The 26,423-nt window shown below is 35.6% G+C and overlaps 1 protein-coding gene across 2 annotated transcripts in view; it reads right to left on the bottom strand.

Annotated features, from left to right (window-relative positions):
• Window positions 1–26,423, bottom strand: part of LOC126475092 (adenylate cyclase type 9) — a 194,015-nt gene that overhangs the window by 90,799 nt on the left and 76,793 nt on the right. For both annotated transcript variants that reach the window (XM_050102664.1, XM_050102665.1), the window contains exons 6-7: window positions 21,378–21,478; window positions 242–397 (exon numbers count right to left, since the gene is read on the bottom strand). In XM_050102664.1, the coding sequence (XP_049958621.1) occupies window positions 242–397; window positions 21,378–21,478 (257 nt within the window). The remainder of the gene's footprint in view (window positions 1–241; window positions 398–21,377; window positions 21,479–26,423) is intronic.

Below are 26,423 nucleotides of genomic sequence, written 5' to 3'. Positions count from 1 at the left end.
TTTTGGTCTGTGACAAAACGTATGGGAGAAGAAGGAAATGCATTGATAGTGTGCAAGCATAAGCATACATTATTCTAAGTCTTTGCATTTTGCGGAGCGTCTTACTGTAACCAAATCAAAAGAAATGAAAGATGGCAGAGAACATTATGTGCAAAGTCTGTGGACAAACATGACACATGCATGAGATTTCAGATGTTAAGTAAACAAAAATACTCCTCACACCAAATTCTAGGGTTTTTACCTGTTGTTGAATACTACTGCGACGGCTGTTGCTACGAATTCCAGAATCTTTGCGGCTGTTAACAGATGCACACATGCTTAGCTGATCACTGCTTGAGACTGGAACCCCGAGAGTGCTAACTGGCCTCAGTTGCTCTGTTTCAGCATGAGGTTCTACCTGTTATCAGAACTGTGTGTCTAGATTAGAACATACTTGCTTAGTTTTTCTTACACAATCCTTTCCTTTCCAACTCTCATATCATTACATACCTTTGTAACACTCTTATCAGTATATCAGGAAGCTACAAAAATAACAAACTAAATTCAACAGGAAGTCTAAAATTATGTAGGTGTTAACATCCAGAAGAAGATATCATCAGTACTTCAAGTTACACACATATGGGCATTTAATACCAAAGATTAAAGGTAATTACCATTAACTCTGAAATTTTCACCTATGTTAGATGAACTTTTTTTGTATTTAAACTTTAGTTTTAGGTCAGAGCAATAAATTATATTTCACTGCTATGCATTCAAAATCTGGATTGTTGCAATCAAATACTTTATTACTTTTCATGTAATGCTGTAACTGAGTTTCACCACATATCTTTTACATAACTTGCTGAAGTGTATCAAAACTTTTACCTTGTATAGTTAGGAGTTACAAGAAAAAGTGATTCACATAGTAAAAAATATTCAAGTAATATTATGAAACTGGGTATTCCAGGATGGAAACAACTAACAAAGGAGTAAAAGTAACATTTCAACTGCAACACTACTTCTGGAAAAACAAGAAGTAACTATTGTAATAATTGTAAAACTGATGTGTGGACAATCAGGGATTGTATCGATCTTCAGAAGATCAAATTCAATGCTGAATGTAATAATTCCTACATCACTTAAACTGTATGACAACATGAATAATGTTGTTATGTATGACTCACAGTACACCATTCATCAAATGCTATAAAAACATTCACTACCCACCTACACTGGTGTATGGCTATTTTGAGATATATTTACCATTAAATTAATTAAAATATAAGTTGTCTTGTAGACTGATGCTTACAGAGAAGATAACAGCAACCAGCTACTTTTTATAATGATATTTATTTATTTAAATAGTGCTGGGTTCATCATCTAATGGCTTGTTCACATTAAGATACATTTTACATTAGCTTTCATCTTTTACTCCCTCATATGAGGAAATTTCCTTGGGATGGTGGTGCCCTACAATCGAAACATGGTGTGAGACAGTGTCTGTTTACATACAATTGTGCCTCACGATGATTCTTAATGGTGTATACAAATTGTTAAAATGAAGATGTTTTGGTTATTTGTGTTGACGTAATGACATGTATTTTTCAATGTAAATAACCACAACATCATCACTTTAATCATTTGTTTACATCATTTAAAATCATTGTGAGGCACAATTACAGTTAAATAGACATTGTCTCACATCATGTTTTGGTTGTGAGGTACCCCCCCCCCCCCCCCCTTTTCCAAAGAAATTTCAGCATATGGGGAAATAAAAAGTGAAAGTTAATATAAAATGTATCTTGACATGAACAAGTCACATAATGATAAACCTGTGAGTTTTAAACCAGTAACAGTGATATTTAAATAAATAAACAGCATTATAAAAAGTAGCTGGTTACTGATATCTTCTCTGTAAGAATCAACCTGTATTTTGCACAAAGTCATGGGCTCAGAATGTCAGTTATCAACAAAACAGCACAAATTGTTTTAACATAGTAATGTAATGAAAACTTACAATTTTCCTTAAGACGATATAATAATTATGGAAGTATAAAATTTATGTCAACAATATTAAATTTGACTGTAAGAAACTCAGGGCTTAATTTCTTTTAGCTGAAACTTGAAATTTCAACATCTAAAACTTCAGATTCTTTCTTTGTCTTTTCTACACTCATTCTTTTTTTTATCCTTGAACTCTTATTTCTTGATCAGTTCTCTTTTTAAAATTGGCCACTTAATTTTCATCAGAATTTTTCTGTTCTAAAGCTTGTATTCTCTGCGATGATGCAGTCTTCACAGCTAGTATAACTGATTTTGTAATGTCCATAGTTCTTTCTCACTATCAAGTAACCACCAAACAAATGCACTGCGTTGTAAACACTTCTTTCCGCAACAACTGTGTCTTCTTCTAAGTTTTCAACTAAAACTTCTTAAACAGACAAGCCTCTTTCAACTGCAGCATTTCTATGAAACATGTATAACAGCTTCTGTACAAACTTAGTGAAATCATGGTTCGCACTTTGTAATAAATTTATCAGAAAGTGACCAAGTTTGTCCTCCTTAGGAATGAATTGTTTCAGCTGTTTCTCAGAATATTCACAAAATTTAAAATATTCTCCTTTCAGTACATCAGCTGTTGATGGGGTCAAATGTTTTTTGTCACTAGTTCTTCCATTGCAGTTGTCACCTGAGGACTTCTCAAAATGAAGTTCTGCAATAACTTCAGGTTGTAAACATGAACCTCCTTTGACAATCCTTAATTTTGAAGGACTCTTCTCAACAATTTTTAAATACACGCTTTGCAAAATATCTGTGCACCCATTTATGAAACTAGGGATATCCTTTTCTGTGTAGTTCTTGTTAGCACCTGTGGCAGCTAATCCAGTATCTACATAACGACTTATTTATGATTACAATGTTTTGGTAACATCTGTAGCAAGTAATCTGCTAGAATTTGTCGTCATTTCCATAACAGTTTTCTTTATGAAACTGAGAAGTAAATCTATACATTAAACTGAACAGATCTATGTACAAACAGATAGAAGATGGACTCATTTGATTGATATTTTGTTAAAAAGCGCTAAAGTTTGATTGATAATGATATAAGAAACAAGTTTTACACAAAGGAATTTGTCTTCTAAATAATGTTCAATTTTTCAAAGTTTCTGTTGGTTTTTTTATGTACTTCGGCAACATACTTCTTCAAATGCAGAACAAGTTCCAGGGCTCTTTTCAAGATTTCAGTATTTGCACCCCATAGGTGCAAAATTTGAGAGGGAAATTGGAAAACATAGTAATGTTTGAGAAAGTTGCCCCCATCGAGGGAAAATCCTTCATAAAGTACCATATCAACTTAAGAAATTTATGAAAATTTCATCCACTTTTATTATGAACAGTTTTCGAAGCTCCGTTCACTAGATGAAGTGAACAGCGCCACAATAAAACACTTGTGATAGATTATTTTCTTCACTGATTAGAAATGTAGCAAATTGTGCAACTTCTAGTTCACATACAACATGGTCACAAATCATCTTCAAATAATTCTTTTGGAGTAGTCACTTTGACAAAACACAGAAGTCTGGTAATGGTGTCAGTCTTTCCATGGACAAGGCCAACACATTTCTCAACTGCAGTGATTATGTGGTTGAGCAACTCTGCCAGCTTCTTAATGCTTCCACATACAAGCCTTATAAAAATGGTCCCACATCAAAAGAATGACACATACTCCAACAGATTCTCAAAAATTTAGACCCATCACTAAAATGTCACCTGCAATCAACTTCCCTGTCACATCTAAGAGGCTTGCAAAGGAGGACCGCTATAAAATATGGTTTTATCAAGTGCAGTTTGTTGTCAGTTACCACAAGCACTCTTCATCTGATGGATCTGTGACTGACACCTTCTCCACAATATTACAGTATGGAGAAGGGTAGCATAAAAGTCACATTGCATAGCCCAGATACCTACTTAGATGTTGCATTTATTGCTTGTCTCTTGTGGATACTAATGAGCCTCTGACACACCCTATTTTTGAATTTGAGAAATATATCCTGGATATTCTGGTCTGTTTTACCTGCTGGGTGTGACTGATGGATTGCCTGCAGAGTATCTGGAAATTAGAACAGTTTAGAGATTTCAAAGCCTGATTACAGCTCATTGGTTTCATAGCTGTCACTTGCACAGAATTCAGCATTTGACACACATAACTGATTGCAAAGACACATTCAGAAGACAGTTGGGGGAAACAGTGAATAGCTGAATATTCCCCTCTCCCCCCTCCCCTCCAGTTAATACTGATTAAATCTTGGCCTCATCAAGAACCATAGTGTAGTCTGGTTTCATTCTGAGGGGCTTTGTTATGTACAGGTAATTTCTCTATAATCATTGTAAGCTTGAACTGATGTTAACAGTTGCAAAATGCCAATGATTATGGCAACAATTAAAGCATATAAGGTTCTCAGGTCATTAGAAGCCTATCTAAATAAGTGACAGCAGCTTTCCTGCCTCTGTACACAGGCTTCTCTTGGGTTTGTCCCACAATCCATTTTACCAATCAGACACCTATGTATTGCAGTAAATCCAGAATTTTTAAACATGATGGACATCCTGATCCCTATGAATGCTTCATTATAGCATCATTACAGTATTCCCAAAAGCCACTCCAAAATTTATTTTTTACTGGTCGCATGTTAGGAGCTGCACCCAACAAGGGACGGGGGGGTGGGGTGGGGGGTGGGGGGGGGGGTGAAGTGAAGAATCCAGTGGGGTCATCGAGAAAGCTTTAGAAGAAAGGGGTCATGCCAACCTCCTCTCATTTTAGAGTTAAGTGAAAATTACAATAATTTTCCTTCATGGACTGCTCAACATAGTTACTCAACGTGCAACCTTCCGCAAACTACAATTCGTGTGGATCGCATGTCCACTGCAGCAATTTGTCATGGAAGGACATTTCTTCTAATTTTTGGGATACCACTATACTTGACATCTCTTGCAGGGAATCTCACTGTCACTGTGAAATGTCAAGTTTGGCAATAATTATGTTTTAAGGTGCACATTAGGAGAGAACATTGACTTTGAGCTATTGTTACGGAATACTTTCCGGTAAACACTGATTATAAAAATTATTATGAAAGATAAATGCAAATGCTATTTTGGAAAACAAAATAATGACTACATCTCAGGAATGTTGTATGAAACAACGTATCAGCAATATAGGCAGCATTATAAGTGCCCAGGCATTATTTGTGGAACATTAAAGCTTCTTGTGAACTGCATGTGGATGTCAACTGCTACACTATTGACGTGGACATAGTAATTGTCAAAGTGCAGGTGGCACATTTCACAGAACTGAGTGGAGTTATTGGAGAAAAGAGGTGGCAGGGGGCTGGCTGACAAATCATTCTGGCATGCACGGCTTCAACCCAGCGGTAAGAGAGGCATCCACAGTGGACGGTGCGAGTGCTGTAAGTGCAGGAATTGGCAGAGGCAAAATACCGGCAGTTGGTTGAGGTCTGGCAGGTTAGACAACTAGATGTACATGGCTTCAATCTCATGGTAACTCCATAGCAGCTAATATAAGTGATACAATATTGTTCAAGAGAGACTTTCAATATAATTTTGTGAGAATTAACATTACCATTTTAGGATTTGTGATTTATGTATTTTGTGGATTGCTGCTACAATAAATATGGCAAGATGAGTGCTAATACTCAGAATATAAGTGATGAGACTGCCACTCAAGGAAGTGTTGATAATAATGAGGAAAATATTAACGCTTTAGATAGCAATAAGAATGACACTTTACTTCCGTTGCATAAAGCTTATAATGAAGGGTACCATGATAAATAGGGAACAAGATGTTAATAAGATGTTGAATCATCAGGGTTGTCTGGTAGTGATGATGAGATTAGAGCTGAGACTCCCAAGGAAACTGATTTTAGGGACTTACTATATACAATGAGACAGAGAGGATGATGCTCTCTCATGGTGGATGAGAATGGGAACCTCTTGTAAAACATATGACGAAATTATTAAAGAATCTTTGAGTCAGTACTGGTCAAACACCAGAAGAAGTTTTTCTGATAATGAGTGTCACAGTTAAAAAGATTTCTTTCAGAGCTACTGAGAAAGGAATTCATATTAGATGATCCATTGAAGAAGAGGGATCTAATTTCTATCATATTAATCAAACAGCCTGTAAGTTTTTAAGATAAGTTAACAGGAAGTCCAGAAGACAACAATGGCATTATTTTGCACGTTCTTGGATATGCTGCATTCTCTGTCTGGCATCGATCAACATACAGAAGGATGGAGAGGTAATGGATGAAGACAAGGTAGCAGGGAAGAAAGAGAAAGGTATGAACATAAGAGTCAATTTTAGAGAACTAACTGAAAGATGTAGGGGTGGATGGAGATGCGGTGGCTATCATAATAATTATGGCTGTAACCAAAGAGAAGTAAGGAATGGAGAAGAAAAAAATGGAGCTAAATGAATGAAATGAAATGTACAGCCCAAATAAGGAAAGCTAGTTAGGGTTCTGATACGGTATACTTGAGAACTAAATTAGAATAAGTCAATTTACTTACTTAGCATATGATAAATGTGATGCTATAATATAGATTTTAATACTTGAGGAAGTCTACTAGGCCACACTGAAGGTAGAAATATGTAGCATAGAAACTCTACTGATTTTGGATTCAGGAAGTGACACTGTATCAGTAATGAAGACGTTTATATGAAAGTAACAATGGATCAGAATATTCCATTGTTGCCAGTACAATGGTTAAGAGTCAAGGGAGCTATTAGTGTAAAAAGTAAGATGATAAAAAAGCAAGCAATGTTGAAAGTGGAGACTGAAGGTAGAAGATTTAGCGTCAATGCAATGACAATTCCAGGATTATGCATGCAGTAAATATTGGGAGTGAACTGGGTAATGGAAACCTCTGCTGTTGCTGATTTTGTGAAAGGTGTTGCAAGGACAAATACCGGCAAAGACAAAATTGGATTAACGTTTGTAGGATGTGTGATCCCAAAGAACAAACAGAATAGGATCCTATTAAAATATTGTGAAATAAAGTTAATTATTACCCTAATGAAAATGGTGCTGGAACAATGGAACACACATATAATATAATTGCAGCTTGTAGGAATGAATCAAATTATACCACGTACGATCAAGAAAATAATTCTTGTGATTACATGGAGGAGAATTGTGGGCTTGAGGTGTGCAGATAAATTTAAATTTTACAGCATCCCAGGAAGATGCTGATGAAGTAATTAAAGATAGGGTGTGTTCAAATACAAGGTGCCACACATAGCGAGAAAAACAACTAAGAAGCTTGTTGTGGAGATATGTAAAAGTATTCTCTGCAAGACCTGGTCTTAGGAAGGACTACATCTATCAGTTTGAGGTAGAAGAACATAGCCCTTTCGCACTGTGGCCTTATGACATACATGGCAAAACAGGAGGCTGTGGACAAGGAAATAAAGAGAATATTGGAATGGAATATTATTGAGAGATCACAAAGCAAGTACTGTAGTCAATGTTCTGGCAATGCAAAAGGCTGGATTGGTGTGGAAAATGTTACAAGCAAGTGCAATAAATAAAATTAAAAATCCACGAATGGACAGACTAGCAATATTAGAGTAATTCATTCAAAAATGTAATAATGTACAAATTATGACTAGTATTAATTTGATAGGTAGTTTTTGGCAAGTGCCACTAGCAGAAGAATGCAGAAAATACACCCATATTCATTACAAGGGTTGATGTAACTATTTCAAAGTGTGACCTCTTGGTTTAAGTTTCTCTGTATCAGCATTTTTATATTGTTAGATAGTGCATTATGAGAGTAACTCTGTCAAAGAGTTATGTTATATAGATGATGTGTTAATTCCAACTAATACCTGGAAAGAATATAACGAATTGTTAGATAAAGTATTAAGTGCATTCTCTGACAATGATGTCAACATTAATATTAAGAAGTCCAAACTTGCATGAAAAAAATTTAAATTTTTGGGACACATCATTTTGGCAGATGTTATTATGCCAAACCTATAGGAAATTTGTAAATAATCAGGCTCTGACTGTCCAGGTAGATTTTAGGCTTGACTAGAAAAAATAACAATGTATGCAGGATTCCATAAAACAAAATAAACATTATGTAAGACAATAGTGCTAGCTCACCTAGATTTGTGAAAGGAAATATGTACTACTTATAAAAACAAAAGCGCTGGCAGGTCGATAGACACACAAACAAACACAAACATACATACAAAATTCAAGCTTTCGCAACAAACTGTTGCCTCATCAGGAAAGAGGGAAGGAGAGGGGAAGACAAAAGGAAGTGGGTTTTAAGGGAGAAGGTAAGGAGTCATTCCAATCCCGGGAGCGGAAAGACTTACCTTAGGGGGAAAAAAGGACAGGTATACACTCGCACACACGCACATATCCATCCACACATACAGACACAAGCAGACATATTTAACCTCTCCTTCCCTCTTTCCTGATGAGGCAACAGTTTGTTGCGAAAGCTTGAATTTTGTGTGTATGTTTGTGTTTGTTTGTGTGTCTATCGACCTGCCAGCGCTTTCGTTCGGTAAGTCACCTCATCTTTGTTTTTATAAATAATTTTTCCCACGTGGAATGTTTCCCTCTATTATATAGAAATATGTACTACAACAGATAGTACAGAATATGCAGTAGTAGCATGGATGTTTCAAATAGTAGAGCCACAAATAGTAGTGAACAGCAGATAACAGGTTTCACCAGCTGGACATTAAATAAATGCGAATGACAGCACTAAGTGATGAAAAAGGAGACTTAAGCCATTATTTAGGCTTTCGAAAAAACTGGAATTACTTAATTGGTAGAAGAACCATAAGGGCTTCATTCCTACAGGATTGCCAATGGACTGATGGTAGACTAATCAGGTGGGCACTGACATTACAGGAATGTAATTTTGAAGCGTAAAAACAGCCAGGAAAAGAAAATATCACAGCAGATGCATTCTCTAGATTGCCAGTAGGTATCAACGCGACCGTGTTTATGGACAACAGTGGTAAAAAGCCAAGATATTAGTTACAAAAAATACTCCAATTGAAAATTACATGAAAAGGACTCTAGAGGCTATGTGGAGAGAACAATATGATGATACCATTTTAAAGATGATCAGTGTGGACTGCCTTAACAAATATGACTTAATAATTATCTAACAACCTTTAGTATTTTATTTGAAAAGGGCATAAAGCTGGAGTCTGCATAGAACAAAAGATAAATATAGTAAATAGTACACAATCAAATGGCAGTTCATTCTTTTAAAAAGTAATGCTTGATTGTGGCTCCATGCCATCAAAAATCATCATACAGTACGTACATCTTCAATATTGTCACTGTGGTCCATAGAAATATATCTCTATATTCAATAACACGTAAAAAAAAGGGTCAGAAAGGTGTTGGAAAATATGAATTACGCAAAAAGTCTAAAGGATCAAATCTAATGACAAAAGGGCTTATGCACAGTATTACTCCTAGCCCAGTCTTACAAATAGTTGCAGTAGACCTATATGGGCCACTGCCCACAGTAAAAGGGTGGTTAATGTATGTGTTAGTGGCATTGGATGTCATGTCAAAATATGTAAAACTATATCCTCTAAGTACAAGTAAAGACGCAGAGATTGTTATGAGGAAGTATAACTTAAAAAATATTTGGAAGCTACTAAGGGTCTTTAGTGATATTTGACCATTGTGTGTGTCAAAGGTGTGGCAAGAAATAATAAGGCAAGAGTCATAACACCAATACATATTTCTAAGTATCATCCATTGTCAGATCCTGCAGGAAGGGTAATGAGAGAGAAATACAGGTTGTTTAGTGCTTACTGTGCAAAAAACACTCACGCTGGAGAAAATACATCAAATAATTTGAACAAATAAAGAATGAATTACAGCATTCAATGACAGCATTCCCAACTCATGAAAAAATGTTTGGTGAGAAGCTGTCAAACATTTTCGGACAAACTATTATGTTCCTCTTTAGGACACAGACGTCACTAGATGATATCAGGAAACTGGAACTTGAAAAAGTTAAAAGAAAAGACTGAGAAGAGGCAAGAGATAAAAATAATTGTCAGAGAATGACATGGGTATTTCAGATAGGAGAACTAAGTGCTGAAGAAAGGAAGTGTGAATTCATCAAAAATAAATAGTGGAATTACTTAATTTTATGAAATATGTGAGCATCCATTTAAAATTTTATGTGTAGCATATGCTAATGCAATGGAACTTGCGACACCTGTAACAAAGGTGTTGAAAGGAGTCTACGACACTGTAGATATTAAACATTACTGTGTATAAAGAACCAAAATTGTTGTCATCACACTGAGAAGTTAGGCATTTTTGTCAAAGGAAAAGTTGAGACACAATTAGATATTAAAATACTGATATGATGTTTATTATAAAATTAATGTACATTAAGTAATGTTTTGTTAATACTGTGTGGCATTGTCCAAGCACGTCTTACTGATTGAGTTAAGTCAAGACAGAATGCATTGTGTTAAGCCAAAAAACAAGAAATGTCAAAACTGCTGAGTGCTTCCCAGCACTCACTGTGGTGAGAGTTAATGGCCTGTGACACTGGGAGCCATCAGCTGTTGCAGTCAAGGATGAACTAGTGACCACCAAAAGTAAAACAGGTGACTTATCGCCAATTGGCATCTGACAGAGTGTTGTAGGGTTCAATGTTTGATTTATCAATAAGAAAAGTGACTATTCACTTACTGATTAACAAAGTAAATAATGTATGACATATCAGAACTGATTTGTTTGGATGATTAGAGCATTATTATTGTCAGGAAGATAAAGCTGTTGTATATATCAAATGTGTGCCCTTGTTTCATTTATTATTGTATGAGGGAGGAAGAACGAGGGGATGCCACATCTGAATATGATGACCACCCTGTGGATCAATGACCAATTCTGCACCTAGAACAAAATATGCACAAATTGAAGTCGTATCATAGCTATTTTGTGAGTGACACAACATAGAATCATTGCCTTATGCAGATGCACCAAAATGTACAATGTAACTATGAAGTAATATTATTGTTTTAAAATCTTTTTTATTATAATCATCAAAGAAAAAATAGAAGAGCCACATCATCAAAATTCATAATAGCACATGTTGTTTCTAATTTTTCCTGACAGTAAGGAAAAGCACCTTAGTATTCCTAATAATAAATACATTTTGAAATTTCTTCAATCAAAATAGAACTTTCATTGTAACAGTATGGGAAAACCTCAGTAAGATTAGAGACTGAAAATTAAAAAGAAAGAAGCCATTTTTGTTAAAAACAGAAAATGTTTAAAAACATTTGGTTGGGGATACATGGTACTTATCCGTGGTCCATGTTTTATTATACTGTTTCTGAAAACTTATGCCACTGCAACTTTGCAAGAAAGTGGGAATGGGAGATTACTCACTCCACAAGTAACAAGTGGTCATGCTAAGTGGCCAGGGAGCATAAGAAGTGTACAAGAATAAGCTGTGTCATGCTGAATCATCCACAGATAGCAATGGATTATATGTTAGGTTTGGTGGCAAAATGAATAACATTTAGTAGTAATATTTATGTTTAAATGTTTATACACTATCCTAACAATACTGTAGACCTTATCCACACTGATACATACCTAATCACAATTTCAATCATTCAAAATTTACTTGCAGCAATTAATTAAAGAAATAGTTTAACATTACAATGACTGGTGGATTTGACCAACCAATCATGAAAGTGCCATAAGTGGGCAGATAAGACAGAATTATGATATTATTCAGTCTATGACAGATTGTCAGGCAGGCAAAATGTGTTCTGCAAGTGGATATTTCATTTAATTACAATTGAGTTAATTTTTAACTTTACTTTAGAAAATATTTATATGTAGTCCTGTACTGTCATTAAGATTATGTGGAAACAGATATTGTGTGCTGGATTGTATCATGGTGCTCAATTAAGTTATTATTACACCTGTGAATGTTACTGCAATTAATGCATTCAGATTGGTTCTCAGGTGGGATCCATTGTGAAAACACATTTGCCTCATTTTGGTTTGAATTAATAAACTGTGTGGCATTCCAAAGCTTGAAACTTTATTGTAGCATATTCCCAAAAGCCATTCCAAAATCCTCTCTACTGATCGCGCATTAGGAGCCATCCCTGATACAGAAGAGGGACATTGAGGCAGCTTTAGAATAAAAAAGGTAAGGAATTTTGCTCCTGATGATCTAGGGAACAATCAGGTGAAAATTGCTAAAATTTCCCTTGCAGATTGTTCAACATAGCCCTTCACATGCAACTTTCCACAAATTACAACTTACACGATTAGCATGTCCAACACAGCTATGAGCTATGGCATGAATATTTCTTCTTGCTTCAGTTCTAGTTAGAAGGGATAACTGCTACAAACTCAAACCCAGAACCTTGCTTTCATGGACAATGCTTGTATCAACCAGGCTACCCAAGAAGGACTCATAACTTGCCCTCACAGCTTTACTTCTGCCAGTACCTCTCTCCTGGAAGAAGTGTCAGCAGAAGTAAAGATGGGTCATGAGTTGTGACTCAATCACTCTTAAGAGTATTTTTCACGATAGGTAAGATTGCGAATTTGTATACCGCTGTTCCAGCAGTTTTAATCTGGTAAAAAATTTCGAAACAGTCCATGCTCCATTATAGAGTAAAAAGTTTCATTATGGGAAATAAAACTTGTTTTGAAGCCACTTCTTCTAGCACTTGAGCATGGGATGTAGTTAATACAACAACAATGTGATGCTGGCAGTAGAACAGAAAGTGAAGTGGTCTACAAACAGGCAATAGTTCAAAGACTATAATGTTGAATGGAATGCCATTCTTATTATTGCAAATAAAGCTGCACTTTAAACATTCCCTGTGTAACACCTTTAACTTCATAGAATTTATCTGACAGTATACTTCTGACCATGTAGATATAATAGTGCTCTACATTACCAAGAAAATAAAAAGTTACCATGGAATCATCATTTATATAACAGCTATTTTGGGTCTCCAGACATTGTCATATGCACTTTATATACTGCAAGAGCTATGCTGCTTATGTGGTTGCCTCTACCAGGGCTAGATTATGTAGGATAGAATGGCAACTTTCAAACTGGAAGTGTTTTAAGATTTCTTGACTGTAGAGGCTGAATTAGGTGGAGTTAATCATCCAATCTAAAGTCTTTTTTACAAAACTGGGAAAGGCACTGCTAACACACTTACTTAAAAGGATGAGTGGAATCCTAATTCCTTCCACAAGTTAGGATATAGGTCCTTGCTTCACAGTTTAATAAAAATACACAATTCTTTGGGTTTATGGTTAAGTTGTTGCAACAAGCTATCATAGATCAGACCCTGCCACACAACCAGTAACATGTGCACAGGTAGTGTGGTAATAGGCTTCACAATGAGGAGTTCATAGACTTCTTCACCACCAGAACAGAAATCATTCTCCATTCCGGCTTCTCAGTTGGTATTAAATGGTTTTGTTATGAAAATACAGTGATCTTCATATTCTAGTGAAAGTTGTCAGATGCCAGGCAGTTGAATCATGATTCATTCTTAATCTAGTACAGAGGTTCCCAAACTCTTTTGACTTGAAGATAACAAGCCAACTTTTTCTGTTTTTCCTATATTGAATTTTTACTAATTAACCAACTTAAAACATGTTTTTGTCAGGAGATGAAGAACTCCTCACTTCGATAGGTTTAACTGTAAAAGTGTAGTGTGAAAATCTTTTAAAGAAACATATTAAGTTTTATACACTTATTACTTTAAAGTACACAAAATGCCACTCTTGTAAAATCAATACAGAAGTACTCTTAATGGGAGAGATGAGCCAATGCTTTATTAGCAAATTTTCAGCATTTGGTTTGAATTTAGTTAGTTTTAATATTAAATCTCCTTGCCAGAGATTTTCTATCCCCCCCCCCCCCCCCCTTTCACAGTCCCTTAAATAAATAAAATAAAATTTGGCAACCATACTGAGACTTCTTTCCATTAAGTGTGAAGATGGAATAGCTTTCTTGTGACAGTCCTTAGTATTGCATAACAGGTAATTTCTATGAAGCCAGAATTGCTGATCCCCTTTCGAAAGTGTACCTTAAGTTCTCTGTTAGCAATTATTCTGGTCAGTTCTTCTCGTAATGTGAGATCCATGTCTTCAATACCACTATATGAACTGATCATTCACTGTCTTATATTTCCACAGTCAAAGCATCCTCAAATCTATTTTTAAAGTCCATGTGAAGGAAGTTTAAATACTGAACTTATGTTGAAATGTCGTCTTCCCGGCAGTTTTGTGACACATTAGGAAACTGGGCAAATTCACACTGTCCATTGTTTTCCTTCATTAGTTTAATTCTGGCAAGAAAAGTTGAAACAATGGACTTTATTTTTATCAAATTTAGATTGCCACCATGTAACTGCAAGTAAACCTCATTAAATATAGCAAACAAATCTAGATTTCATCCACATCTATACGCTGCACAAACCACTATGAAGAGCATAGCAGAGGGTACATCCCATTGATCTGCAAATGAGCTCTAATGTCATTCAAGTTTTCTTGTAGTATGTTATTTATATCCTAGTGAGATTTTTTCTGTTTCTTTTTGCACTTTGACGGGGACTACAAGGCTATGGGAAGTGGATTAGAAGGATGTAGTGGTTCTTTTGGGATTACGACACATGATAGAGTTTGTGTCCTTGATACTTTACACACTCCAATGCAGTTTGCTTGATTCTTCCACCACAGCTTCTCCATGTTGTGGAGGAGTAGAAGATGTCCTGGAATAAACGGACTAATGACTCCATGGAAGTCCTTGCTTTCAGGAGGCAGCCATAACAATAGTAAAAAAAGGAAGTCGTCACAATTGTTTCCCTGACAGTGCAAGGCAAACTGGAGAGCACAGTTTGGTACATACAATAATAAAAGCAAGTGATAGTTAATGTATTTTCTGATGTTGATTTACTGAATCTTCAGTTTCAGCACTGCAAAGCTAATGTAAACACTACAAATAATAAAGACTGCATGGTTTTAAGTAATATTGGACACAGAATACAGCACATATTTTGCATCTTTAATTTATTCTATTTTCTTTCATTTGGCACAGACTTGACACACATTACTTCAAAATATATGTCTGACAATACAGTTAAAACTTGATAATGGGAAATTGCAATCTAAGCCTGACTTATGAGCTGCCTGGTCGTTATTTTCTGCAGGCAGCACCACTATTATATGCAAGTGTAATGTCACCGTATTTTGGCACTTGTAGAAATTGAAGCTACTATAACTGAATAAAGTCAGCCTTAAAGAGTTTCATTTGGATGTAGGCTTGGCTTGTTACACATACCTGACAGCTCTCCTTTGTGATCAGATTTAAAGAATTAAATGTGTGAATGAATTAAATGTCAACCTACAGGGGTTTGTTTTATTGAAGTTGCTGTTTACTTTCCTCACTGAGTTCAGCATTTCAGTAATACCTTCATTCACTCATTCTTTTTGTAGCTTAACCAGATACTTAATCAGCATGTCTTTACATGATTTGGCCTCATGGTTAGAATTAATTTATAATACCCTCTAGTTGTCTAAGGATGTATATGGGTATACTTTACCGAAGATCCCCAATTCACAATTACAAATACATACTGAAGCAATCATGACCAATTACTTTGATGAAAGTGTATTCAGGATGCATAGCCTTCCCATGTTCTCTCATTCAATTAGGTTCTGTTACCCACTAGCCATACATACCTCCTACTGGGAGTGGTGTGGTTAAAGATTTAGAATTATCTGTTTTGGCCCAATATTATGTTAAGGAAAGTCACCATAAAGAGGAGACACTGAGTCGCAGACAGGATCAACAAAAAGACTGTTATACACTTAAGCTTTCAGCAAAAAGGTCTTCCTCTGAAGTAGAAAACACTGGCCAGACTGTGGTCATTGTTGTCCTTCGGAAATATCTGTATTGTATGTAGCAGTAATTTCTCCCATTAATTTGTGGACTATTTGTGTCTCCAGCAGTCTTCCTTGTGATACAATAAAGGCTCTTTATAGTAACTGTCATTATAGTTTATTGAGCATCTGTGTAACATATTGAAGCCAACTAAGCAAACACATAATATAATAAATGATAAAATTACAAAGATTATGCCTTGTTTCATCTTCACAAGCAATTTGTATACAGCAACTTATCAGGTGGAATTCACTAGTTCTAGGACAAGAGTAGTCATTAGAAATGAAAGCAACATTCAGGCAGGAGTCATGATACGTTACTGCTACTTTCCAAACATAACTGACTTGATTGTTAATGCCAGAAGCTCTCAGTGGTTGCCTCTGGCGAACACAGTTTGCAGAGAGGTGATTTCTCACAAGTACTTATATGTTACTGAACTCACCAGTATCATCTATTTCCGTTGATCCATTACATCATCAACATGCCAACACACAGCTAATCCAAATTCGGCAGACGTAAACAGATCATCAAAATTCAGTATGATGACCGTGATGACGGAAATATATTAACATAATAAACATGTGAGAAAAAATATCTGTTACTAATAACAAAATTATTCAACAGTAGGAAAAAATATATCAAATGAGACTGCTGCGTGAACTTGAGTTTTGTAGGAGGGGGCTAAGTAAATAAAGCCATCTGCGAAAATCAAACAAAAATGAAAAAATGACACGTTCCCTTGATCTGGATAGCAAAACTGAACTAAACGACACCCCACAGAAACAGATCAGTCAACACCACAAAAACAAAAAGTACCACTAACATGTCGCGTGAATTGGTATAATATTTTTTGGTATAATATTTTTAATTACTCTACATAGCCAAACTGAACTAAGGAATAAAATGAGTAATCCAGCCTCAACATTGAATCAAAACCAAAACTTATCTGAGATAAACTGCCACCATTTAAAAAGTCAAAACTGTATATATTTATAAGTTTTATATTTAAAACATTACAAAAACTGTATATATTTACAGAAAAGATTTACAATGACAATCACAGAACAATGATAATTAAGCCTCTATAAAAAAGATGCCGTGTCAAAAAAACAATATCATGTCTCGATTTCTCAAATCACATTCTGCTACAAATGGACTGTCACATAAATTCATCTGTTGCACAAGACAGGACTACCACCATACTACTGGGCAACACAATGACTGCAAGTCACCTAGCACACCATATGTTTCCAAAAATGAAATTGTACACCAACTATTCAGCTTGACAAAATGATTCATTGTAAATTGAAAACAAAACAGAAAATATATCAACACAACCTCTAAGCCCAAATTAATCACATTCCCTACAATTTTTCTGAACATAGGGGCTTATCGGCAGATAGTGTTACTCCAAATAATATGCCCTATTCCAACATCATCTATCAACTACAATATCCTTTTCAGAATCCACAACAATTTTGATCTGCATACTATGACACCACATGCCACAAACCCATTGTGTCTAGTGTCAAAGCTTATGTATAGTATCAACAGGTTCAACCAACTCCTTTTATCATATACAAATGTGATCCAACACGCAAGGAAACAAGCATCCTCTTCATTGTTCGAGAGTAGCACCAAACAAGTCATTAGCTTAACTTTCTGGATATAACAATCAAAAAACAAAACAATAAACATATGTTTGAAATTTACTGTAAACCCACAGCAATGGACATTATCATTCCTCAAACCATCCACACTCACAAAAGCAAGCAGCACTTTGACACATGCTCCACAGACTCAGCACAGTGCCACTCCACAAAGAAAACTACGAAAAAGAACTGGACATAACAATGCAGATAGCACAAAACAATGGCTACAACAGTAACATATTCACACAGCTAAACAAGAAAATTAAAAGTAAAATAAAAGCAGAAAGCACCGAAATACAGACAACAACACAACAGAACCAAACACAAACACACAGTTTCATAACAACTACACAGAATAATCAGAAAAAGATGAAAGAAAACACAAGATGGTACACATTTTCAAAAGACAGGGAATAAACACAGCACTTGCAACAGACAATTCTATACAAAAATACACCCAAAAACTGACAAAAACGGGGACATATACCATAAGGCAGGTATATATCAACTACAGTGTAATGCTTGTGAAGGCAGATACATAGGACAAACAGGTAGAACATTTGATGTCAGATACAAAGATCACATGAAATCCTGGAAATATGGGACAAACTATTCCAGATTTGCAGAACACCTAAGAGAACATAACCACATACCAACCACGAGAGAAGACATGAAAATAATTAGAATCAACAATAAAAACCACCTCCTAACCTTGCATGAAAATTATCACATGGAGAAGACCCTGTTGAATGATCAAGTACACATGCCAAACAATTCATTGTTTACACTAATAGATACAGCAACAGAATAACACTCCCAAAGAGGATTAATATAATAATACCACAGAACATCTTTACACTCAATTATCCGTCAACCCCTCCATAGAACACTGAAATTAAAAGTCAAATCCCCTGTCACCAAAGCTTTCAACCACTTTCTAACATTCATATTCAACACTCTACAACTCAACGCCCCCCCCCCCAAAAAAAAAAAAAAAAAAAAAAAAAAAAAAAAAAAAAAAAAAAAAAAAAAAAAAAACCCACCCACACACACCGTAAACATCATGAATAAAAGTTGGTTTTGAACATATGCTTCGTTAGGTTGGCCACTCATATGTAAACAAACCAAAGTGGAGGAAACAGATAATGAAGTTACAATATTTACATTGTTTAAAGCACAGTGTCTGAAGAAAGAGCTATATTGAGTGGCAGAAGAATAATAGTACACCACAAAAAAGAAGAAGAAACATGGTGAACAGTGTGAAAAAGTTCGGAATATAAAATAGTGCTTATGTGTCTATAATAAAGTGGAAGAGCAACCTCCAGACCAGATGAGAGGAAACGCAGATCACAGCAAACCGTACGTAATTGCTTATTTACATAAAAAATTGTGACGTGTACTATTTGATAATCTAAAAATAACAAAACTGTATCGATATAGATCCCACTAATGATGCCTTAGAGCAAGAAAAGGCGAAACGTGTCTGGGTAAAATAAATTAAGTTGCAGTAAGAGAAGACTGTTTTATTTACAAAACAAGTATTTCTGTGCTTGCTGCAGAGGATGGCTATGCAAACAAACTTGTCATTAGATCCAATTCATCATTTTAATGTGTGGGATATTCTTCCCCTTGATTTGCAGCCTGATTGTATACAGGATACGTGGTACTCCTTGCTATATGTATAACATTAATGAGAAAAATTTTTGCTTGATACAGAGATGGGATTCATATAAGTAAAACTGAATTGTTTTGATCAGATGGCTTTTAAAAGTAATTTTTTTTATTTCTGACAAAATGCAAAACAAAAGCAAAATTAATTTCTTTGTATATAAAAAAGTATCCAACTGATTTTGTTTGCTAATTTGTTAAGGGTCTACCTTTTCACATGACAGATACAAAATAACAAAAGACTGGGTGGCAGGCAGTGACCACACATCGTACAAACTGAAGTCATTTTCATCTGTTAGATACTTTCTGGAATACAAAAGGAATTTTTCTTAATAGTCACTACCCGCAAAGGATAAAACAATAAAGGTCTTGATCTGCCTGCAGAACTTGTTTGCAGTGGCAAAACTGACTTTTGAAGTATAAATTGGTGAAACCTTGACATGCTTCAGTAGAGGTGGCACCCTCTGATTTTCGCTAATTTCCCCATATATGGAAATTTATGAGTGGAAAACTTTTTGAACCCAAGAAGAGGTTATCATAGCAATTTGTGGGGATTTTGGAAACTTCCAGAACAGAACTTTGAGGCTACAACACTCCCTGGAAAAACAATGAATGAAATTCACTGACCTAAAAGGGGACTTTTTTTTAGCAAAAAAATTATTACTTAAAAACAGTCTTTCATTACCAGGTAAAGAAATTCTATTCTTGTCCTCTTAAGATGACCACATTGCTTTAGAAAATGACTTTAAGAAAATGACTTTAAGAAAGTGTGCATAAAACTGTTCAGATTATATTTGATGTGTCACAATAAAATAGAGTGTGACATCTATCGATACAATCTTTTACGTGTTTTTGAAATATACAGTTTAGGAGTTTCTTCTTAAAAATAACTTTTAAATGCAATTCAGCACGCCTACAGCACTCATTTAAATGATGAACAAAACACTGGGATGGCTGCCACTTTGCTATGGATATTTACTTTCAATTGTTCCAGTGAAGTCTGATTATAGACACACACTAAAATATCCATGGGGCTCAAATGTGGTTTGCGTGGGGATAAATTTGCCAGGGAAAATTTCACAAACTCACAGTACAGATGCATTGGACATGTGTGCTGTGGCTGTCTAGCTGAAACCGTGTTCTTTGGTTATAACCAGGAAAGTTTTGCACTTCAGACACCAAGAATTCATTATTTAAAATTTCCACATAACATTTTGAATTCACTGTAATTACAAGACCACTCTCATCCTCAAAAAAGCATACGCCAATTATTCCTTGAGCCAACATCATAGCCTTTACAGTAACCTCACCTTTATGATTCAGATTCGTTGCATTCCACTTGAGACAATTTTCCTTACTGATGTGACTGTTCAGGTGGAAATTAGCCTCATCAGAAAACAAGATGATGTCAAATGAAGAGCACTCAGTCACATCATTAATGAACTGCAGCCTATGTCTGTTATCCTGAGGCTTTAATTCTTGCACCAATTGGATTTTGTACCGGTACAGTTTATGGTCTTTTTGCACAATTTAGTGCAGTTACAATCTACGCATGTCTAATAAATTTGCATGCTTAAGCATGGAGAGGTTAGGATTGTCACGAACAGACGAATTTATTCTCTCCACAAGTTCGCCCATTCTTGATGACCTTGGTTGCCTAGATTTCGGTTTTGCCAGTGTTGAACTGCTCTCCTCACACATTCTGATCCATTTCCAGATAAGGGGAAGACTTCAAGCGTCATCTACATTATGCAATCCACGATCACTGCAAAATTTCGTCCGTGCTACAGTCGCTGAATGACCATTTTTGTAAAATTCTCGCATACACAATGTGTGGTCCATTCCTGAGAAGCGCACCATATCGAATGAATTCCAAAAGGTCAAGCAAGCAATGAATGTAACCCCCCCCCCCGATGTCCTCCTACTTGCTGTGTATGCGCAGAAAGCTCTTCAAATATTAACTTTCTTTGAGACACCCTGTAGAAACACAGATACAGAAATAAAACAAACATCTTAATACATTTAATTTGATAGCTCTTTAAATTTACTTACAACTTGATGAACTCCATTTTCCTTATTTTCTGCTGCAGGTGCTCTAATCATTGGTGGAGAAGAACGGCTCACTCCTTGTAAACCAAGTGGCTCTGTTTCTTCTACACAAAATATAAATAAAAATATAAGTGCCACCAACAAAATATATGAAAAATAAGCTAGTCTGAAACAAGGTAATAAATTTTTATTGCTATCCAGAAATGAAAGCAATAGTTCCTAAGTGATTTTAATTATCATAATGTCAGTTACAATAATTACGGGAAAAAATGATTTTTCCCCAACCTACAGAAAAGAATGTAGATTATTATAATTATTGCTCACTTCTGAATTCAACAAGCTTTTCTTAAACAAGTAAACTTGCAGTATGGGTATCTCAAAGCAGAAAATTACATAAAAGTATCAAGAAACTCCAGGGCAAAGGGTTCAACAGAACACAGTGTGCAATGCAAAATTGAAACTGGCATAAAATGTTGGACGAAAAAAAGAAAAAGAATAGAGCCTGGGAGTATGGTCCTGATAAAAAGAATGGACAGAGACCCAAACCCAATAATGTAAAAAAGAAGATAAAAGACTGAAGCAAGGGCACCATAAACAGCTTCAATTATTTGTTGGATATATTCCCATAAGTTAGTGCTCCCTATTACTCCCTCTAGTACCATAGAAAATAGTCCTTTTTGTCTGGAAACATGTTCCATCATTCTGTCCCTTCTCATAATCCACATATTCTCCTCGTCACCAATTTGTGTAGAACTTAATTTAATATTCACTATGCTTCTATAAACCAATTAAGGCTAATTTTTAGACTAGTAGATTTATTTTGGTGAAAAGTGCTCTCTTTGCCTGTGCTAGTCTGCTTCTTATATCCTCTTTGCCTCCGTTTGCTGGTTCCATGAACATCAAACAAGAGTTGTTTGTGGAACACTCCAAAATATTGCTCGCTCCACTGCACATTAAATTAGGTATTATGTCCCAGTTTGTGTGTGTACTGATAAGTATGGTAATGGATTCAGATATCTGCACAACATTTACAATGGCGAGTTAGGAAGAGCTTGCAGTTGAAGTATTTACTGGATTGCAGATAAGAAAAGTTAATGTATGAGCCACAATTTGTGAATGCAATCACTCAAGATGAGAAACAAGCATGGACTTGTTTGACAAATATTACTGAAAACTTTCTGGGTAGGCACATGTGTCCCCTGTACAAAGATTGTTTCAGGAACTGCTAGAAAACTCGAAAATTCATGGATGCAACATGAATGTAAAATTGGAATTTTCACTTTCTCATACAGAATATTTCCCTCACAAGCTTGAAGTTTACAGCGAGGAACATGATGAACATTTTCACCAAAGGACAATGGAAAAAGATATTATGGAGTTTGGACCATTAATATGATGGCAGACTATTGTTGGTCTCTGAAAAGAGACAGCACATCTAGAGAAGGTTATGGTGAAATGGCTTGATGGAAAAAAAAAAGTTCTTCATTAAGCAGCTGAATCCTGACTGTGTCAATTATTGGTTTATTTTTCCATTGTTTCTTGTAAATTATTGACAGATCTGAACCAATTTGTAAGAAGCAATATGGCTGACAACATATGGATTAAAAATGTGTGTGAAAGCATAAATTATTGTCTTCATTTCAAAAAAAGTAATGTGATGGCAAGAAACTGATTAGCTTTCAGTGTCCACAAAGTATGACAAAATGTTATTCAAAACCAAAACATAATTTAAAAGATCTTAGAATGAAGAGCTGTTCAACTGATAAGTATGGTAATTACTTCTAAGTCACTTTTTATATTTATATTATGAGAAAAACGTTGATAAATTGTAGAAGGAAAGGCCCCTAAAACAAACACTTTACATCTATCCATTCACCCTTTGTTTTTAATTGTTGAATTCCGTTTGGATTCTTAATGTTGACTCAATTGTTTTTCATACTTACATGTGACAAAACTACAAGGCAGAAGAAAGAAGGTAAGGTCTAGGTCTTTTGATACGCCTAGCATGTTAGTCCACTAAGCGACATACTTCCCCTCACATCCCCTATGAGTTAACTCATTCAATATGGGATGCTTTTTACGGATTTTTTGCACAATTACATTGGGAATGTCAACTTGGTTTTACTATTTTCTCCCACTATTATGTAATATATTCCATACAGTCTCATGCTTTTTTAGAAAACTGTCTAAACAGCATTTTAACTGAAATACTTCAATGTAATGCAGTTATACAGAGGAGAGAGAAGCAAACTTTGTGTGTTACCAGTCATTCACAATTTGATTTCTGAAGACTGTGAAATGTCAAAGGAGAAAAGTGCGTGAAAAATAATTTGCTACAGCTGAACATGTAACTGAAAGAGTGTATCCTATTTTTAGAACTACTACTCATCCTTCTGCAGCATGTTTAGAGAGTCCATCAAAACATAGGGGAGGGAGGGGGTGAGATTAGGGGGGGGGTGAGGGAGGGAGGGAGGGAGGGAGAGAATAATAATGGAATGAGTAAAAGTAGCCACTTGCCCAAGAGCATGAATCTGAAGGTAATGCAGAGAGTATTTTACTGTGATTAGTTCAGCAATAGGTATTTTCTCATCAGAATCAACAGCATGCCACCACTGCCAACAATAGTTTAGGTACACGTGCCGGCATCACAAGCAGCAGACGAAGAGAGAGAGAAAGTATATGAAGATATTGAACAGGTAATTCAGTGTGTAAAAGTAGATGGTAATTAAATAATCATGGGGGATTGTAATGGGGTAGTAGGAGAAATAACAGAAGACAGAGTTATGAGAGGATAAGGGTCTGGTAGTAAGAATGACAGAGAAGAAAGACTGATTGAGTTCTGTAATACAGTGAAATCCCACTTTTTCACTTTTCAATGACTTCAAAAAAATGGTGTAAAATGAGGGAAAATGTAAAATGTGGGAAATAATGTTTTAAGCTGTAAAAGTTGTGTATAGGAGACCCCATTGCATTTTCGACCTTTTGTATGATATATGTAAATAACAGGCACAAAAGACTTCTCAGGGACTTGTTTATTATCTAATATTTATATTCTAATAAAACCCGCTCGTTTTGAAAAAAAAAAAAGTAACCAGTGCTATGTTTAAACTAAAAACATTTCAGCAACACAAAGTAAATGACTGTTTCAACTAGAGCTACATGTAGCCAAACGCCAAAACACGCTAAATATCGTTCAGTAAAGGTGTCACGATGGTCACAACAATCATGAAACTGTGTTTGTGCAGTAGAGGCAGTTTGGAAACGGTCGTGATTGGTCATGATATTTTTATTTGTACGAACCTAGTCACTCCCATCAACCACCATGGCCCATGCCACGTAGAGCTTGGCAGTGGCAGGAGATACGGCACGAATTGTTCCAATTCATACATGTTTACCAGTTCAAATCCGCTAAGTAGAGTGCCCTGGTGTCAAGAAACTTAACCACGTTATTTGTAAACACTACTGGACAGCCAGCGTCAATTTCTCTCCACAAAAATTTTTGCATAATGTGTAAATTGCAGGAAAAATAAAGATATGTTGACACAAAATCGGGTGCAAATTAACATTGTGGACATAGGAAATTTGATAGGAATGATAAAAAATGTTGTAAATGGCTGGAAAATGTTGATACCGGGAATGTAAAAGTGGGGTTATACTGTAAATAGCTGCTGGTTTTAATGAATACACTGTATAAAAATCACAAGAGGAGGGGATAAATTGGAAAACGCATGGAGATACAAGAAGATTCCAGCTGTATTACATCACGGTCAGACAGAGACTCCAAAAACATACAGTGGATTTTATGATGTAAACAGTAGCAGATGTTGACTCAGATCACAATTTAGATATGATGAAGAGTAGGCTGAAGTTCAAAGAGAGTCATAAGGAAGAATGAATGTGGAAAGAAGTGGGATACCGAAGTCCTGAGGAATGATGATGTACATTTGAAGTTCTCTACGGCTCTAGTACAGGAATAATGAATAACCCACACTAGGCAGTTCAGCTGAAGAGGAATTGACATGCCTGAAGAAGGCAATGACAGAAATAGAAGCTGAGCAGACAAATACTGATAGAAGATAGGTAGCAGTGAAGAAAACTTGGGCAACAGAAGAAATACTTCAACTGATCAATGAGAGAAAGTAGTTCAAAAATGTTCCGAAATAGATAGTAACACAGCAATATAAATCACTTAGAAATAAAATCAATAGTAAGTGCAGGGAAACTGAAGCAAAATCACTGCAGAGAAAATCTGAAGAAATCTAAAAGTAAATAGTCATCAGAAGAAGTGATCAGCATATACAGAGTCAAAACGGTCTTCAGTACCATTAAAAGTAAAGGCAACACAATAAACGGTACAAGAGAAGCCCATCATTAAGTGCACAGGAGAAAGCACATAGGAAGAAAGAGTACATCGAGGGCCCCTAAAAAGCAGAGGAACTGATTGACAATGTGATACAAGAAGAAACTGCTATTAATATGTAAGCTATAGGAAATCCAGTATTAGCATTGGAGTCAAACAGAGCTTTGGAATACTTGCAGTCAAATAACATAGTGGCACAGATAACATATCTTCTTAATTTCTACAATCATTGGGGGCAAGTGGTAACCAAATGTCTTTTGAAGTCGGTTTGTAGAACCTACAAATCTGGAGACGTATCATCAGACTTTCTGAAAAATATCAGCCATACATTCCCAAAGATAGCAAGGGCAGGTAAGTGCGAGAACTATCGCACAATCAGATTAATGGCTCATACATCCAAGTTGCTGACAATGAATGGAAAAGAAAATTCGTAATCTGTTAGATAATGATCAGTTTGGTTTTACAAAAGGTAAAAGCACCAGAGAGGCAGTTCTGATGTGCCATATTGTAGAAGCAAGAATTAAGAAAAATCAAGACACGTTCATAGGATCCGTCGATCTAGAAAAATTATTTGCCTTGGTAAAATGGTGGAAGATGTCCAAAATTCTTAGAAAAATAGGAGTAGACTGAAGGAAAAGATGGATAATATACAATATGTACAAGAAACAAGAATAAAAAATAAGAATGGA

This window comes from Schistocerca serialis, chromosome 4, assembly GCF_023864345.2.
Source record: "Schistocerca serialis cubense isolate TAMUIC-IGC-003099 chromosome 4, iqSchSeri2.2, whole genome shotgun sequence".
Taxonomy (NCBI): Eukaryota; Metazoa; Arthropoda; class Insecta; order Orthoptera; family Acrididae; genus Schistocerca; species Schistocerca serialis.
The sequence above is the reverse complement of the archived record's forward strand: the minus strand, read 5'-3'. Positions and strand labels throughout refer to the sequence as shown.